This window comes from Dermochelys coriacea, chromosome 8 (assembly GCF_009764565.3).
Source record: "Dermochelys coriacea isolate rDerCor1 chromosome 8, rDerCor1.pri.v4, whole genome shotgun sequence".
Classification (NCBI taxonomy): domain Eukaryota; kingdom Metazoa; phylum Chordata; order Testudines; family Dermochelyidae; genus Dermochelys; species Dermochelys coriacea.
In genome coordinates, this window is record NC_050075.1 from 18,160,430 (window position 1) to 18,179,549 (window position 19,120).

Here is a 19,120-nt window from a genome sequence, read left to right on the forward strand (position 1 = left end):
TTTCTTTGCTTCATTTTGATTCAAGTGTTTATAGCAAAGGGGCTTTAAAAGTGGTTCCTGCCTTTTCCCAGACACAAGCACAGTGGCATAGACAAGAAAGAGGAAGGTCCAAATTCTGATCTCATTTATGCAGTGCAAGTCCAGAATAAATTCCACTGAGATCAGAACACCAAATCAGGATCTGGCTCCTAACCAGAACCATGGTACAGGAATTTCTTTCTGAAACTTGCTTATGAGTCAGGCAGTGAGAGAGTTAACAGGGCTGGCCATGTAAGATGATCTGTCAGTGAGTAACGTACATAGTTGTTATGTTAAAGTTTTCAACAGCATTGCAATTTGGGGAGAGGGAGAGCTCTTATCTCTTGAGCTGTGCAGAGCTGATTTTGTCTTAGAAGGGGCACAGACGCAAGGTATGGGTACTTCAAGAATTAGCAACCTGCTCGAGTTTCCTTTTGGGGCAGACATCTTCAAACACAAACTTAACAAATGAAGTTATGCTGTTTATAATGTTCCTTATCCGTGGGGAAATATTCCAGTATATATTGATCACTGAGATATATTTGATTACTAGGCAAAGTATCCTACAAAATCTTTGTATTTAACATGGCACAGGTGCTGCACTGGATTTTCAGAGAGCAGGTTTCAGGGTTAGCAATATTTGTTTCAGCATCAGAAGGGAAATGATTCCTGGTTAGGTTTCTTTTTTAACACACACACACACACACACACACACACACACACACACACACACACACTCACTCTTCTACTGTGTGTTACAGAACTGTACTTGTTTTCACAAGCCATAACTTGAATCCAAAATGTATACATATTTCAGTGTAAACCAACATACAATTGTAAAAGGAGCTAAACAGGTTGAGTGACTTTACATTGTGGGAGGGAATGATGACTTCTCAGGCTAAGCAAAGCAACTAGTCTAGGTGAGGATGAAATTGCAGAGCTCTTTAACTAAAGTAATACTAAACTCCTTAACTAAAGTCTCTCTTCAAGGTACAAGAATTATGTTTGTATTTGGGTGACTTTTTTTAATATAGAATTGCTGCCAAAACTAGTAGAAAGAAAGCTAATTAGGAAAGATGTTAAAAATGAAACAGTGTGGGTGTGCGTGGGATTGTGTGTAACTAAACTGCTGTGTTAAGACTGAACGTATTTACTCTCGACTCTATGGGATATTTACCAGAGGATCTCCACTCCTGACCTGGTTAAAGTATTGTTATACTATTCAAAATTAACATTAGAATAGACTGCAAAGTATTACAGCAAAGTTTTCCTACAGTACATGTGAGAAGGGATGTTCCGGTCTTGATTGAGTTGCCCTGCTTTGGGGCACTGGCATGAATTAGTATAGTTTCCTCAATCTGAGCTAGGGTTATTTATCTACCCTGACAAACAGAAACTTGGTCTCTCCTGCAGCAGACTTGAGCTTGAATACAATTCTTCTCACTAGTACTGAATCACAAATGACTCACTTCAAACTTGGATGTGAGAGCAAAGTATACATTTGCAAATTAGCTCGTGAGGTATTGCTTTGCAATGTAGGTGGGATAGATTTCATACTGTAGCAGTCAAGTTCTGTTCTTTTATTTCCCTCCTCCTCTCTTTTCCTTCATGCAGGATGGTTTTCTGAGTTCAGGATTTCAGTGTCGTTTTTGAAGGTACTGAAGCAATTGCTACCCAATGCTCTGGTGAATGTATTATGTGGACTTTCCTGGCCTCACATGAGACTGGAGTTCTTCACTAAAGATGGACGATTTCGCTATACTTGACCTGTTGGAATGTCCTGTGTGCTTTGAAAAGCTAGATGTCACGGCCAAGGTGCTACCATGCCAGCATACCTTCTGCAAGCCTTGTCTACAGGGGATACTGAAATCCCAAAATGAGCTGAGGTGCCCAGAGTGCAGAACTCTAGTCTTCTGCAGTATTGAAGAGCTACCGTCCAACTTGCTTCTAATTCGCTTACTGGACGGTGTCAGATATGGACAAAATGTTATGAGGTTTGGCTCAGTCCAAAGATCTCGGGTCCTGACTTCTCCTGCTTCCATCAGGAGAGACAGGGGAGATCCAAGAGGTTTACAACTTAATCAGTACAGGCTGGCACCAAATCCCAGGATCCATATGGAAGGGGTAAGGAGAGTCCATGTTTCTTAATATCTTCATAGGCAGAAAAAGTTGCATTATTATGAGTCAAGAATTATGAAAACCTTCATGTTAGTAACACTGCAGAAATACTTAAAAATAGGAGAGATTAATTCACTTGTTTACAAATCTGCCTGCTGTCTCCCTGTGTTATTTGGCTATTTTGAGTTGATCTCTGCAGTAACAACATTAAATCTCAAGCTTAATCAAAAAAATAACTTGTCTTTCTGAAAATCAGGTTGCAAAAATTTCAAGAAAACAATTTTCATCATGAGTTTTCTGGTGTTTGCTAGTTTCAGTTGGGCCAGAAATATTGTGTGCTCTGACTTGCAGATGATATTTTGGTACATATATCTCCCGTCCGAGATTAACTCGGGAAATGCAGAATCATGAAAGTTAGAGATTGAAAAGTCTTTTCATTTTATCCATCGACTGAGACTGGTCTTTTTTTCCCTTCAGTGATTTTACCAGTCTAATTTTAGAAGTCCTCAGTGGCTTTTGCAGCATCCCATAAGAGCAGTTTTTTCTTATATATTCAACTCATGTTATTTGACCCTTTGAATAGGTTTGGTTCTGTCTGCATTTAGTGTAAAGGGTGGCATTAGGTTTTATTTTACCTGCATTGGATTCCTGTCCCTAATTTCTCATCGCTTCGATTCCTAGGCACTCTTCATATAATGCTCATCTAAACCTTTTTCATAATACTCAAGAACAAAGGGTTGTAAAGGCAGAGGGTATCTGGGTAGAATGATTGTCTGAGACATGAATTTACAAATGTACATACAGTGAAGAAACACACACTTGCATGTGCATTGTGTTTATGTAACATTTATGTACAAGCATATTTCTGTATACATTTAGAACCGGGTACAGTTTGTTATACTGTACCCTATATAAGTACAATTTGGTAGATGCATCCATTAAATCTCACAACCTCTGTTGAGTTAGAAACTCTTCTTGCATATGTGGCACTTTAAAAAATGATCTTTGAAGAATGAATCTCAGATTTTTCCCTTAGCGTGAGAAAATGTGACATTGTTGCCCGAGAAGTTTATGCACTGGACCTCCTTCTGATGTGGCCACCAAAGACCTGTGCAGTTTAGGGGAATAGATGGCTGTTATTATCAGTCAGTGGTGCAAATCGAGCACAGATTGGTGGTAGTGATCCAGAATTCCTACTCCCTGGTAGCTGTTGGGTGGTGTATGAGAAATATGTTGTATCTTTATTCCAATTTCCATCAATGGCACAGTGACATTAATGGTATCCCGTTGCAGCCTTATCCAAGAGTCTGAATTTCCCTCAGTTATAGAAGTCTGTTTCTTTAAGGTCAGGATTGACATATGTCACAGGGACAATATGGGTAAGCATGCATTACCGCTGTGTGTTCTAGACCTGGTCTGTAGTAAATGGAGGGCTAGTGGTTCCAAGATGGTCAATCCACAACCTTTCATCAGCCCAAAATTCATATGATAAATAAGTAAATAAATAAATACATACACACATACAGAGGAGGGAAATTAGAAGACTTGCTTTGCTTCCATTATTATATTGTTACATTCATCATGCATGCTGCAGCAAATGAAATTTTACAATTGCTTGGTCACTTGCAATCCGCTTGTGACAGTAAAAAGTGAAAGGTGAGGGTTGTTCAATACCAGATTCTTTGAAAAAAGGGAAGACATTTTATAAGCTGCAAATCCCACTGGAGAGCACTAGCAAACTTGGTAGCCTATTGGTGGCTATTACTGTAATCCCAATGGGGTTATTAAGTGAGCATGCTGGCTTTACCGCTGCCAGTAGTCGTCTTTCATTTTCATTCCATTAGGTCACTGGCCAGATAAGAAACCAGAGCAGGTCAGCATGGAGGAAATCAATCACCTAGTTCTCTTGCACACATACCTGTTTTGCCACAAAATATATTTAACCCAGATCAGGCAAATTCTGGCTGCAACTCAAATCCAGTCCCAAACATCGTAGACTAATCACAGCCCAAAGGGCCTAAACTGCAATATTCATAGAGTGATTCATTAATTGGAAGGTTTGGCAGGCACAATACTATAAGAAATCAATCTCCTGCTATTTACTTTATCATGTCATTCTTTAAATTATTGTATGAGTGAACATAGGGCACTACATCAGATGGAACAAATACATCAGATAGTGGTTATACAAACTTCCTTTGACAATACCCAGATCTGTGTTCTTCACTCCAGAGAACACCACATGGGCATTTCAGTCTCCATCACCATATAACCCTTGGCCACTGTATTAAAGCTGCCAATGAGAATGACAATCAGTGGCATGGCCAATGATGGGTTTTCCAATATAAAATAGCTCCCCTCTAGGAGCTGGAATTAATCATTTATTTATTTCAAAGAGGCTACTAGTCACTTATCAAATAGCAGTTGTTTTCAAAAAGAAAAGGAGTACTTGTGGCACCTTAGAGACTAACAAATTTATTAGAGCATAAGCTTTCGTGAGCTACAGCTCACTTCATCGGATGCATCCGATGGCATCCGATGAAGTGAGCTGTAGCTCACGAAAGCTTATGCTCTAATAAATTTGTTAGTCTCTAAGGTGCCACAAGTACTCCTTTTCTTTTACGAATACAGACTAACACGGCTGCTACTCTGAAACCAGTTGTTTTCAGTCACTATCACTATGGGCTGAGTTTGCACCTTGAGGTGAAAAGTTTCATAATTTATCCTGTTCAGAACCCTTGTGTAATCCAGCCCCCATTCAAAAGCTTAATTCCTTTTTATGATCATCTTACTCTTTTTTCTCTGTGTGCTTTAGATTTTACTTAGCTCTCAGGACAAGGAAAAACCTGTTGCTGATATTGTGCAGCGGTGTCATGCAGCTATTTGCTCCTACCAAAAACAGTCAAGATCAAATTACCCTTGAGCATAAGAATAGCTAGTTAGATTATTCCTTGCTGGCTTGGGAAGAATCCTAGACAACAGGACTGTGATGTTCTGTTTGTTGCTCTGGCACTGCCTCACTGAGTAAGACTGAGGAAGTCTCTCAACTTCTTCATGTCTTAGTCTACCCATCTGAGAAAAGGGTAGAACAACATATTATAGGAGAGTGCTGTAAAGCTTAATTACTTAATATTGTAAAGCACTTTGAGATCCTCAGCAGTAAAGTACTGCAAAATGCAACATGTTTTGGTAGCTCAGAATAAATACAGCAGTGACATATTTCCTTAGCTGCTGTACTGGGTCATTCATACACACCCCTAAGTGAACTAGCCCTTAGTGTTGACTCTCAAACGGTAACAATTAACCTCAGACGTGCTTATAGTGTAAAAATTCAAGACTAAAAAATTATGGCTGATCTTCTGTCTACATCATGGGAGTGTTTGAGTTTATATTCTCTAATCACCAAGATAAATCACAGTAATCTGAGGCTTCCATAAAAATGTTTTTATGGAAAAAATGTATGTGGATGTTGCCCTTGTTGTGAACATAGCTACATAGAGGGAAATGCTTTTCTGGTTAAGCAAATTGGGAGGAAGGAGAGTCTTCTGGTAACAGCACAGGAGCAACAATCTGGAGGCCATTTCTTCCACCAGACTCTCTGTGCGACTTTGGGCAAATACCAAATTATAAAACCCACATTGACTTCAGTGGGATTGGGATTAAACTGTTTTAATTCTCCCATCTGTAGAATGGTGATACTTACCTAGCTCAGAGGTACTGTACATTGTGAAGCTAAAATTATTTGATAATTGTAAAGCCCTTTAAGACCTTGGGCTGGAAGGTGCTGAAGGAGCCTTTTCCAATGCCCACTGAAGTCATGGGGAGTCGTTCCATGGGCTTTGGCTCAAGCTTTAGACATGACTAGCATTTTTATTATATAGCTAGGATGAAGGAATTTTGAAAGACAGCAGCCTGGTCTCTTGGGTATTTTTAGATCTCATAGCTGTAAAAGAACAAGTTTGAACTTCTGAGATGATTTCCCTCTCTCCTGATCCTCTCCAGCAGCTTTCGTATGTTCTTGAAATGACTTGATTACAAAAAAAAAAAACCAGTTTAACAAAGTGAAGTGAAAACCTCTGGGAAGGTGCAGAGATATCTCTTGAAGCCTATTGATTTCTAGCTCACTGTTTGCATTCAGATGAACTGTAACAATGATTCAAATTGGTGACTCTTCTCAGTTTAAGATTTCTGAAAAACAAGCTATTAGAGCCTCTGATAAAGAGCAATCTATTCCTAGGAGAAAACCCACCAACTACCTTCTCACCACTGAAATTTCCCATTTGATGCAGAGTAACGTGTGAGGCTGCCCTGGCCATTCTCCAATATACTATTTTTTTAAGAACTCCTAAAGAATCTTCATTAACATTTTAACCTTCCCCACCCCTCCTCTCTCCTGCCCTGCCACATATACACAAGGAGAGAAACCACTCGCCTACACACCTCTTCTGTTATTCCACATCCTTCCCAGCACCTCCCCAGTCGTATTTAATCCTTTCCTCCATCAGCACCAGGCAGACTCAACACATTCCTGCAGTATAATAAACAACTGTCTTCTAGATCTCAGCAAGCAACCCACTTATGGACTGGATCTGTGAGAACAGTTTTGCACATGGTGAAATTAGAGGAATTCACCTCAGCGATGTTTTTACAATGGAGGCTGGGGTGAGCCAGACATCTTTGGGGCATATTCAGTAGGTACAGTTAGAATTTCTGAGAAGGTAGCTCTTGAGGGAGAGTTGAGAGCATTATTTTATTTTTAAATGTTTCTCATTTGGGGCATGATCCAAAGCCCACTGAAGTCAATGGAAAGGCTCCCATTGAAATGAATGAGCTTTGGATCAGGCCCTGAGATAGCTCAGTGAGATTAGCATCTCATTTGTATGAGCTACCATAGTTCATTACAAGGCTAACATCAGTCACTTGCTTGTGTGTGCATGGATGCAGGGTCCATGTATGACTGTAGTGGGGAAAATCAGTGATGCCCAGTGGAAATCGTTTCTTTTCCCTGCCATGGGAAGCTGTGCATCAGCCTCAAGCTACTTCCTCTTACAAGGCTAATAAAATAATCTACTCTGTTCCTTGCCTCACTGCACCTGAGATGTGTCATGAAAGGCAGAATCGGGAATACAGTTTTCTTACACTTAGGAAGCCATCCTACAAACATATGGAGCTGAGAGAGATGGAAAGAGCTTAGAGCTGGGCACAAGAAGACCATTTGCTTGGATTCTCAACTCCTGGCAAAGAAGCCTCTTGTTGCCACTCATACACAGCAAGCTGTTGCTCTTCAGCCTCTTGAGCTCAGGAGGAGTGTTCACAAAGCCAAAAAACTAAAACAAATCCCGTCACCACAGAGCAAGCAAAGAATTCAAACCATTCCAAGCGCAAAGTGCATACGAGCCTCAGCAGAGCTGCTGAAATAATATTATCTAGAGACAGACCATAGCCAAGAATTTCACAGCCAGAGCCAAACTCCTACAAAGGGAAAGGGTATTTTATAGTTCCAGCACATTTCTAAATATTTTTTACCTGGTGGTACCTAAATCATTTTTATTCATGCTCTGCATATGTGAATACAATGTAATCTGTTTATATATCATACACAAATACATATGTGAATCATTATACAAACACCACAGAAGTGCAGCCATTTCTGAATTGGAGGACACAGGCCATTTAATAGTGCACAGCCTACTGCTCAAGAGCCAGGGGCAGGAGGAATTTTTGCAAAGGAAACCAGGGCAAACCTCAACTGTTACAAAGAGTGCTATGAGATCTTTAATGCCTATGTAGAAAGCATAAGACTTTTGCTTTTAAAAGTGTTATCTGAAAGATCCCCATACAATAAACTGCATGGAACTCAATCTAACAGAGGGCTAAAGGATTTGCTGGGAACTGAATGCTAGGGTGTGTAAATAATTTAACCTGAATACTTTAGACTGTTAAAAGCCATCCTCTCCATGTGCAATATATGGTTACTTTCTAGGTGAGGGCATACTTCACAGCTCAGGGGAAAAGCTTCAGTTTGGATACAAACTAAATAAAATACATTTTTGACAGTCGTGAGAAGAGTAAAAAGTTTCTGTGTGGAGCACTATGCATGAAGCTTCCATAGTCCTCCAAAGTGTAGCAGGGCCAAACTATAGCCCAGACACAGATATTCTGTTCATGAATCATGCCACTAAACTGCTATTTGGGCGATGAACATTATAGTGCATGGAAATACAGGAAAAAAACAGAGCCAGACAAAAATATCCAGAGAGTATGAAACTCTGCCCTTAGAAACACAGAAAATACTAGTCCACCTGAGGCCTATGTTCTTGTCTCAGTGGAGAATCCCCTTCCCCCCCCCCCCCCACACACACACAGAGCATTTTATGGGAGATAGACAGATACCTCCTCTGTTGAGATAAAAATACAGTATACTCCAACGTCACCACCTTCACACTGAGTCCTATATATAGTGACTATGCCTTGCTATTCTCTTCTCTTCTCTTCTGAAATCATCTCCAACTCCTTTTTGAATTGACAGACAGGATTTACTTTGCCAGCTCTTTTGAAACTATGCATCCAACATTCTTTGCACTGGCACCCAGGATTCCAGAAAGAGGAGACAAGTGCAGCAAGAAACAAGTTATGGATCCATTGCAATACTTAGCTTTCCTCCCCTTGCATTCTGCTCCTTTCCAGTCTCAGGAATGACCTAACATCACAAGGCAAAATCCTGTCCTTATTAATTAGAGTCAGGTCGGGCTTCGAGGGGAAAGGAGTGGATAAATGCTGAGCATGCATTAGGAACAAGAGTTTTCCTATCAGTGCACACTGACTCAGGGTGAGGCACACACTGCTGTTTCTTTTAAACGAAGGACCATTTTCTCCATGGCTAGCAGCTACTGCAGATAGTGGTATACGTGCTGCTCACTTGGGGGTCTGTTCATGCCACGCTGGCTGCCATTGTCCACCAGCTAGAGATGAAGTCAGTTCTCCTTCCATTCCTAGGGCTGGGCTATGCTGCTGGAAAAGGATGCAACCTATGCCCCTTTTCCCATACTATTGCCCCAGGTCAGGATTTGGCTTATGGTGACCAAAACAGCATAGGGTATCCTACAGTGTCATCAGTTAGCAGATCCAGGGAGCTAATGGTCCTCCCCCACAAGGCTTTTGCACTTCTCAAAGTTCCATAGGCTGCTGAGCAGAGTGGTGGGGCACGGCCTGACACCTTTAAGCAGAGGTCCTGTACCAAATTAGTACAGCTGCTACTAGAGCGGTGTGGATTTCAGCACCACTGACATTTGATCTGACCGCCCCTCCGTATGAGCTGAGCCAAATTTCATTGAGTGGTGTTGCCACCTGGCCCATGGGATCTGTTCCTGAATGGCAGAACATAGTGGAGTCCATTAAGAACTTGACCCCTGGTAGCACTGGCTCATACCCAATGTGGGTAAGAGACAGGAGGTTCCCCAACTGAGGGAGACCTGGGGTCCTTACAGGGGGTGGGGAGGAAACTGGAATTTACTCCCCTCCTAAAAAAAAAATCTGAATTGGCACCTCTGGTATCCTACATGTGACTTGACTAATGATTTCCCTAGTGCCAGAACAAATAATGCAGTTTGCAATGTGCACCCTCTGTGCATCACAACGTTGTTGGCCCCCCTGCCCCGATGGTCTTAGTGTGGTAATTGCCACCTAGTGGAATTAGAAAGCAATTCACTGAAATGCAGAGAGCCTGACAATATGAACAGCAAAAGAGGCTAGCCCTAGAGATACAGCAGGCTTTCAAGAGGCAGCACTGCATGCTACGTTTTAAGGTCTCTATATGTCTCCTGCTAGCCTATGAAAAATATAGTTACCAGTGTGTACAGGGGACATCAAAACTTTCAGTCATGTTCATTAGATGGGAGCACAATCCAAAACCACAGCTATAAGCACCCTCAGTGAGGAGGATTTCAGCTCTGAATTGTGCAGCATTAGGAACTCACTAGAAAGGCCACTCATGTAAGAACTTTAGAAGAAAATTTAATCTTGGAGCAGGAGAAAGGATGAAGCACACAAATTCACCTAAAAATGTGAGTAGGGATTAACGGGCTCAGTATGGGGGAACTGAATGAAATTATCTGGCCTGTTTTATACAGAAGGTCAGACTAAATGACCTCATGGTCCCCTCTGGCCTTAAAAATCTATGAATCTACTAATCACTTACCTGGTTAGAAACCTCTAATCCAGCTGAGCTGGGTGATGGTGAGCAAGAACCACACTAGTAATGCAGAGAGTGACCAAATAACTACAGGGAGAAAAAGTCCCCCTCCTGAATCCATCTATCAGAAACATGGAAAGACTGCAGAGATATTTATCCCCGATCCATTACAGATCACCCGACGCTCTTGTTCACACAATTGGTAGGGGAACAAAAATGACCATACATGAGCCAATTTTGTGCTCCATGCAAACTCTCAGCTGTTTACCATCCCACAGCATGAGTGCAGTTCCGACTTGGGCATGCATGGAGAAAGCGACACATAGTTTGCACGGGTTTGCAATAAATTAATCACGAATAAGAAAGCAAAGAGGTTGGATTAGGGTAGTGCCATGCATTGACAAATAGCAAAATGACCTGCCCTAAATCTCAAAAACTGGTTTCCCTGGTTTTACAAAATTAGGTCCTGAATAGCAAAACACACCCCAAAAAAGTGTTTTAATTTGTTACCAAGGCAATGAGTCAGACTCAGATGGCAAGTCAGGAATAGAATAACCCAGGCTTTCAGCAGAGTGCTATGTTCATCTATTAAATACTGCAGTTGGAGGCATGGATGGGGAAAGTCTTAGACACTTTTATTCTCCGGTCAAATATTCCACACTGGTGGTTGGTTGGGTTTGTGATCATGGAGTTCAAGTCAAATGGATTGATTTTGTAATTTTCATTGCTGGACAAAAGGGGAAAGAAAAGGCAGATTCATGGGTCAGTTTTGCTTTTAATCTGGGGTTATTCTAAAAGATGATCTGAGAGGTCTGAGGCTAGTTTTTGACAGGAAGAATACTGATTCGTTGCTTCAATTTTAAACTCTTCTCTTGATCTCCTTCAGTTCTCCTCCTCGCTAAGAAAACTATAGCATTTGCAGATAAATGTTGGCTTTTGTTTTGTAGGTATTATTTATGAGGCATTCGCACCAAAAGATGCTCCCTTAGCAGGCACTTTGAGTAGCACTGATACTGTCTTCCATATATATATGTAGGTAGCAGAATGACACAGCTACATATTATCCTTCCCCAGCATCAGACTGGCACACGAATCTAGTGAGAGACGAGAAGAACTTCTGAGAGTGATCTTGGCAGTGGTGTCAGGCTGCACACTCACTATCATTAGGGCCCAGAATGATGGGGATGGTCTCTTCTCCTTTAAGAGAGTTCGGAATGTCTTTGTGATCTTCCAAACGGTTCCATCACTGCTTGACCTACCACATGCATTGGTTATCTAGACACATACTGCCATCTTTTTGGCAGCCCTACCTGTCTCTGAGCAGTATCATCTTCCTTCCCTTGTTCAAGTACCACATAATGCACAGACATGTCATCTGGATTATTCAGGCCACCCCTCTTGATTCAAAGTCTCTAGGCACCTACTCTGTGATGAAAATTCCCACCTGGCTTGTCACAGTACTTACTGAGGTCCTGGTCAAGAGTGCATGCAGCCAAGAGACTGTGTAGAGCAGGGATAGTTAATTATTTTTTGCCAAGGTCCAAATTTCTTGGTCAAGGTATAGTGGAGGTCCAGACTCCACAGAAAAGAATAAAAAAAACCAATGATGATAAGTAAATAAAAAGATTTTGGGGTCTATTCGAAAGCATCTGGTGGTCTGGATTTGGTCTGTGGTCTGCCAATTGACTACTCCTGATACAGAGTATGAGCATCAAGGTCTTCCTGTTATTGTTGGGGCAAGGTCTGGTAGACCCAGTCATTCACATCCAAGCTAATGGTTAGAAGCATGTGCCATGATTAACAATATTCCGCTCTGAATTAACTTGCTGCAGTGCCTATGAATCACATGCTGCAATGCCTATGAAGAGAGAGTTTGGGGCCCTGTGCAATGATTCTTACAATGGTGAACAGAGACCTTTCAGATGATTTCCTTTTCCACTTGACCTCTCTGAACAAAATCTCTGGGGTTTTGCACCTTGGCCAACTTTCTGCTCTGCAGAGGTTCTGAGTAGCCCATGCCATGGGGTTTCATACCTTCCATGGGCAAAGACCTGGACAAGAGGACCCAATAAATCTTTTCCATATGTAATTCCTATGATTACACAGGTAACCAGCTTTTCTGCTAGTGGAGCATTAGCAGATGACCACTTCTAGTGATTGCTGCTGCTATAAGCAAACTATCAAATGTCCATCCCCAAAAAGCCCAGTCACCCACTCAAACAGTTACTAACACTCTGCTGTCCCTGACATTTTCCTGCCCTAATCCGATGATTAGGTGATAAACTCAATGATCAAATTTGCCCTACTCTAGGAATTTAAGGATACTGATGGCTACAGAGACAAGCAATAAGATTCTTAAATCAGAGGAACAGAAGCAAAATACAAACTTCCCATTGCTATTGACAATAATCCTGGGTGAGGATTAAACTGTGGTTCTAAAGTACAAAGAATTAGGATTGAACATGTTGAGGGCTGGCACATTTTGTTTCTGATGCCATTTAAAAATCATGACACACAATTTAAACACTGTCCCAGATTGCTGACACGGTTGTGGGGAAAAAGTCCGACAGCAATAACCATGAATGGAACAGCTGTAAAAGGTTTGATGCAGAGGCTACAGCTCACACATGCCTGTTGTAGTTACCACGAGCAGCAAATATACTATGCCTCCCATAAGCTACAGCACCAAGATGATACATACTGCTGACAAATCCTTCCCCCTACTTCCTCCCTCCACCTCCCCAAGAAAGAAGATAGGAAAAGATGAAGCTGGGTTAGGGACAGGTCTGAATAAATCATCCTACCACCTACATAATATTGTATGTACAAAAGAATTTGTAACCATCAAATAAAGCCAGATTCTGGTATAATCCCTGAACTATACTTTGTTTTGACATTAATTCTGCCTTTCTAAAAATTTCAGATACAATAATACTTAATATGGTAGTGTCATCATCCTGACCTGTTGTGCGGTATTACTGTGCACTGTTAAATAGCTGATGTGTTCCACCCCCAGGATGTGTGCATTTCAGTAGTGAGTCATGTAATTTCAGGGTGTAAAATGCTTTGAGATTCTTTGTGATAAAAGGGGCAAAGTATTATCTTTAATCATTTTTTTCTGCGCCGTTTCAGTCACGACCCCTCCCCAGTAAATATCTGCAACTTTATACCAAATTCACCAAATGATGTAACTGTGGGTGTGGTTGTGTGTCGAATGCAGATTAGGGAAGTGCTGTGATCTACACAGGTGAAGCACCACTGGCTGCCGTGGAGATGCACAGCTGCAGCGGAGTAGAAATTAGCCCAGTGAGCATAATTTACATGCTCTTTACTTTATATTACATGCTTTTATATACTATGTTTGGTTACTTTTCTTGATATCTTTCTTCAGTCTGTTACACCTGGTTTCTGACCAATTTACACTCAATGGGTAAATTAAGCCAGTGTTTTCCATACTTTGCTAAATCTACATCACTTACATCATCAGCTTCCATACGAGTTGCAGCCAGTCCCACCAGGTCTGAACATGGCTCATTCATTAACTAGAGTCACAAAGCATGCTTTCTTCTCTGAAGGATGGAAGTCAATACAGCAATAAAAACCTGCCTTCTATTTCTATGTGGTTCTAGCACTATACGAGGATGCACGAGACCTGGATTCAGTTCCCAGATCTGCTACAGGCTTCCTGTGTGACTTTAGGCAAGTCAGTTAATGTCTCTGTTCCCCATCTGTAACAACACTTCTTCCCCCACCCCCTGTGTCTCACTTGCCTTTTCAGATTGTAACTTCTTCTGGGCAGCGACTTTCTGCTACTATGTATATGTACAGCACCTATCACAATGAGACTGTGATCTTGGTTGAGGCCTCTGGGTGCTACCGTAATATAAATCATAATAATGACTGATAGCAGCAAAGTCATTGTAAATGAGAATTGTTAGATTGGGTATTTGTTTCAGAGCTCAAGCTTCCAATTTTGGCACTCACTCCATATGTATATTTGTATTTTCATTTGCATAACAGAATAGTCTGTCTGCACACTGCCAGAATTCAAGTAGCACAAGTACCATGTATGTTCCATACCATGTCTGTGCCATGTCTTCACTTCTTACATGTAAGAAAAACAAAATGATGTGTACTACCACTTGAACAGCAAAAAATCCAGAACAATAGTGAGGTGATTGCAGCAGTATGAATCCATGTCTACAGGAGGAGCATTTTACCGGAACAGAAATCCTGATATCAGCAAAGTTCCTGGTGTGGATGCAGCTATAACAGCAAAGCTGCACTTTGTTCCAGAAGAGCAAAGCAACCCCTCACAAATGGAAGAAGGTATTCCTGTACAAGTGCAGTTTTGCTGGTACCTGTATAGCTGTGTCTACACTGGGGACCACACTTATGTCAGTCAGGGATAACAACACTTCATGCCCGACTGACATAAATATGCTGGCAAAAGTCTGGAGTGTAGAGTTGGCCTAAGTAAACGTTTCTATCAAAGAAGTGCAATAGTGGGAGAATTTAAGACAAAGGCTAGGGTAGACACAGCCCAAGCCAACAAGTTATCTATAATAAGTGTATAATCGTGCCAAATTGCAGTCCTGAAACTTCAACAACAGTTTTACTTATCTGTTAAAAAGTTAAGTAGGTCTGGCAAGATATAATATGCTTCCTTGGTCTCAAACAATGGGAATTTGTAAGTTATTGCATAGCATGTACAATGATTCGGAATTGAGAAGTCTTCATGCTTGTGTGTGTCACGGAGGTTGAAAGGAAAGGGAATATGGCTAAAATGAGATGCATTTATAAGAGAAAGGGTCAACAGATCATCCTATTCATATCTATATTGGCTACTCATCTTTTGTTTTAAAGGGGAACTTAGTGCACGTGAGATAACAATAGATTGACCAAACTGGAAACAGTTTAGCCAACAGAAATGGATACAACATGTGCAGCATGAGCACAGATTGCCACACCCCATTCCACCAATGTGCTGCAAATATAATCTACAGAAACCACTCCTAGAGCTGAGCATATAGCTCACTGTGTTGAGTTACCCATTGTCTCTCTAATGAGACTGCAAACAATTCTGAAAACCTTTAACTCATAAATACACCTTTGCAGTCAATAGGCCTACGCATATGATTCAGGACTGCTCAGGTGAGTAAAGGCTGGCAAGATTGAAACCAAGGCTGTGTCTACACTTAAAGTGCCACCATGGCAAAGCCACAGTGCTGCAGCTATGCTGCTGTAGCGCTTCAGTGTAGCCACTTACGAAAGCAAGAGGAGGTGTTCGAGCATCGCCATAGGTGTCGCCATAGGTAATACACCTCCCTGAGATGTGGTAGCCAGCTTGGCAGAAGATTGCTTCTGTTGACCTAGTGCTGCCTACACCAGGAGTTGAGTCTGCTCAACTATGTCACTCAGGGGTGTGGATTTTTCACACCCATGAGCAACGTAAGTGGGTTGACTTACCTTTGAGCATCGACCTGGCCCAAGATTGTAAATTATGGTGGTGGGTTAGTGATGCGGCCTCCTGTCTATTATGATCAACCCATTCATTTCACATAGACCACCCAAAACCGGACAACTGTCAGTGGCCTGTGGTCACTACTAAACTTCACTCAGACCAGTCCTCAAGGAGGTGAAAACTACTGAGCAAAACCATGCAAAGCAATCTTAATTAAAGATGAAGTCAGGCAAAACTCACCCACTTGATTGTATCTAGTTTCATGTTTAACTAAAAATGGAGTTTTGTTCACTCAAAGAGTAGTTGAGGGTTCAAGACCCCTCAGGTGGCTATAGCTATGGGCAGGCCTGGGCCTCATGAAATGCTCTGGTGGGCTGTGTATGGCCTATGGGCAGTATGCTGGGCACCACTGTCTTAGGCAATGAAGACGAGTCCTTTCATTTCTCCTGAAATGTCACTTTTGCACCTCTTAAGAGTTTGCTTTTATGATAAGGAGAAGTAACTGTTGCCGGAGAGCTGCAGCCCCCCCTTTCTCACATGTTGACACTGATCCTCAGTCTTTACTCTTCTGTGGCTTTGCAGGGAGTGGGAGGAGGATGTTCTTTCAAAAACCTCTGTATGGTTTGAACACTTGACTAAACTTAGTTCAGACTTTTGATGGAGCACAAGGCACAGAGCCAGTCTGGAGGAGTTAGGGACAAGTAGGCTTCAATTTCACATGCTTCCATTAGGAATGGGTCTGAACAGAAACTCTGGATCCAAACACTTCTGAACATTGGGGTGTTCAAAATATAGATCCAGATTATAGATTTTGGCCCATCTCTAACTGATGTCAGAGCAGCACAGGATGGGACCAAGGGGCAATGGCACCGAAGAGAATTAAACAGACATTTACAAACTGAATCAAAAGCCTCCAACAGGCAAGAAGTCAATTCGGAAGATCTCCAGATTTGGGTTTCTTTTTCCTAGCGATGAAAACCTTGTTCCTAGAAATAAATCACTGCTCCAGAGCACAGCATAGTGAGGTACATAAACATCTACCAACAGGCCGGCCACTGCCTCAGTGTGCCGTTGCCTTTAACCCCCTCATGCTATTGTACAAATAATCCAGTACTTGAAGCAGAATAGAACTGCAAGCACATCTTGGATCTGTGCAGCCGTTTACATTGACTCTCCGGTCCGTTCACTAAAGAATGGCCATGCCTCTTCTCTGCAGCATCTCTGCTTCTCAATGTCCTGCCCAATGTTTTGGGTGGCACATCTGGGTCTAGTTTTGTTTTTCACAGCTCATTTACAATGTTCCAGTTCTATTTCTGGTCATCTGTGTCTATCTAACTGACAATGACTGCAGCCTGATTTCCAACAACCATGGACAAAACATTTTTGAATGTGCTCTTGACAGTCTCCCTGTCAGAGGCCAGCATTTTAAAGATATTTAGAGCCTGAATCTGCTCTGCATTGTGCCAGCAAGACTCAGGAGTAACTCCATTCCTGTCAGTGAAGTTACACCCATGAAACTGAGATCAGAATCAGGCTCCTGTTATTTAGTCCAGGGAAACTATGCCAATCTGGGAGGAGACTACGTGGTTTGGATGGTTTTCTGCATTTGAGTTTACAGGTGCAGGCAAGAGAGATTCCAGGGCATTTCCCATGTAGAATTATCAACATTGCAGCTGGGAAAGTCACTTGAGTGAAAATCCAAATGTACCTGAACCAAGCCATGTTTGAGCCTGCCAAAATCATCCTAAACACTGTGAATCGGCTCTAGCAATCAGAGCAGTAATGTGCTGGAGGGGGGCTCCAAGGCCTCTAATTAACATCCTGCCACTAAACTGAAAGGAATGAACTTCCTACTTCAGTTAAGCTCACTGGCACACTAGATCCTACCAAAAGGCATTCTCTAAGCATCATAATCACTGAACAGCATTTTTCCCCTTTGGAATGGACCAAAACACACCAAATAGGAGGTATTTTCAAAAAAATTTCCCAAGAGAAGGTACCAGCGGACTTCTTTGCCCCACCTCTCCTCCCACACACATACATGGGGCCTGATGCTCTGGCACACTAAATCCCTTTAACATTGCCAGAGCATCAAAGTGGATGTAAAGGGGACAGCAATGGCAACTGGGAATATCTCCCATGCAGAGGGTCTCCCCAGTTGGCCTACAGCTGGTTTCTGTGGCATAGTTCTGTGCCAGCACTGATCCCATGTTAAGGGAGAGAAGGGGCAGCCTGGGGGGAAGGGACTTGGCTGGAGCACACTCCTCTCTGGCCATACCCTTTCTGTCATGGTCCACAGAGGAGACGGGAAAGCAGAAAGTAAGTTAGATCAGCCCAAAGGCATTAAGTCCAGGACCACAGTGACCCTTCACACCACAATCTGAGATGGATTCAGTACTGACGCAGAGGGAAGGATGCCACCTATTTAAACAAGGTCACTATTTCTTACAATACTCTGTGTCATTCTTGAATGTCTCCTGTCCAAGCATGTAAGATCACCAACTGGTTGGAGGCCCTGCAGTAAGCAGACACTATGCAGTAACTAAGGACAACAAGCTGGAGAGAGAACGAAGGTGCTGCTCATTTCTTTATGTTTACCTACATAGCTGTTGCCTTTTCCAGGAATACAGTTGTTGGGAAAAAAGGGAAAATCCACACTAGCGTCCTTAGCTTGGTTCCACCTAAATTATTTGCAATGTGCACCTTTGGAAATGGGATTAAAGGGAAATTCTGTGGAAATGCATTGTTCTGATGCCTAAAACAACCACGTGTTCATCCTGATGTATCCCAACCAGTTTATTTGCTCCATTCATCCAGCTGCCAGGGCACCACAAGTCAGATCACACTGCTTGTCATGAACGGCATTCAACGGAATTGCCTGAGACTTGGTTTATCCAGAAATCTGTCTTCATCTGCCTCATTGTTCTTCCTTATTTGTCTTTATTTCTTGGCATTTTTAATGTGCCTTCCTCCCTCCTTTCTTTTAATTCCAATAATATGAGTTATGCAATTTTATAATAATCCAGCATCAATAATGGAGAAATTATAACTAGCTCATTTAACATAATTATAATGCACATTTATCCCAGATATGAGGAGGTGCTTTGAACTGCTTCCATATAGATAGATAGTTATTAATTTGCCTCTCCGTTTTGTATGGTAGGAGATTCAGATGTTTTGGACGATTGCCACAGCTCCGCTAAAGCCAGATGCAAAACAAACAAAAAAAAAACCCAAAATTCAGCCAGAAAGATTAGTTCTCCCACCTCCCTTTCAAATGCACCAGTATTCCAGAAAGCACAAAGGGCCACATTCTGCTGTCACTTACA

The 19,120-nt window shown here is 41.9% G+C and overlaps 1 protein-coding gene across 1 annotated transcript in view; it reads left to right on the forward strand.

Annotated features, from left to right (window-relative positions):
* The first annotated feature begins 345 nt into the window (after nt 1-345).
* The window catches only part of SH3RF2 (SH3 domain containing ring finger 2), a 76,857-nt gene continuing 58,082 nt past the window's right edge, over nt 346-19,120 (forward strand). Inside the window, exons 1-2 of the mRNA XM_038412530.2 lie at nt 346-410; nt 1,633-2,142. Coding sequence (XP_038268458.1) covers nt 1,762-2,142 — 381 coding nt within the window. The 5' untranslated portion in view covers nt 346-410; nt 1,633-1,761. The remainder of the gene's footprint in view (nt 411-1,632; nt 2,143-19,120) is intronic.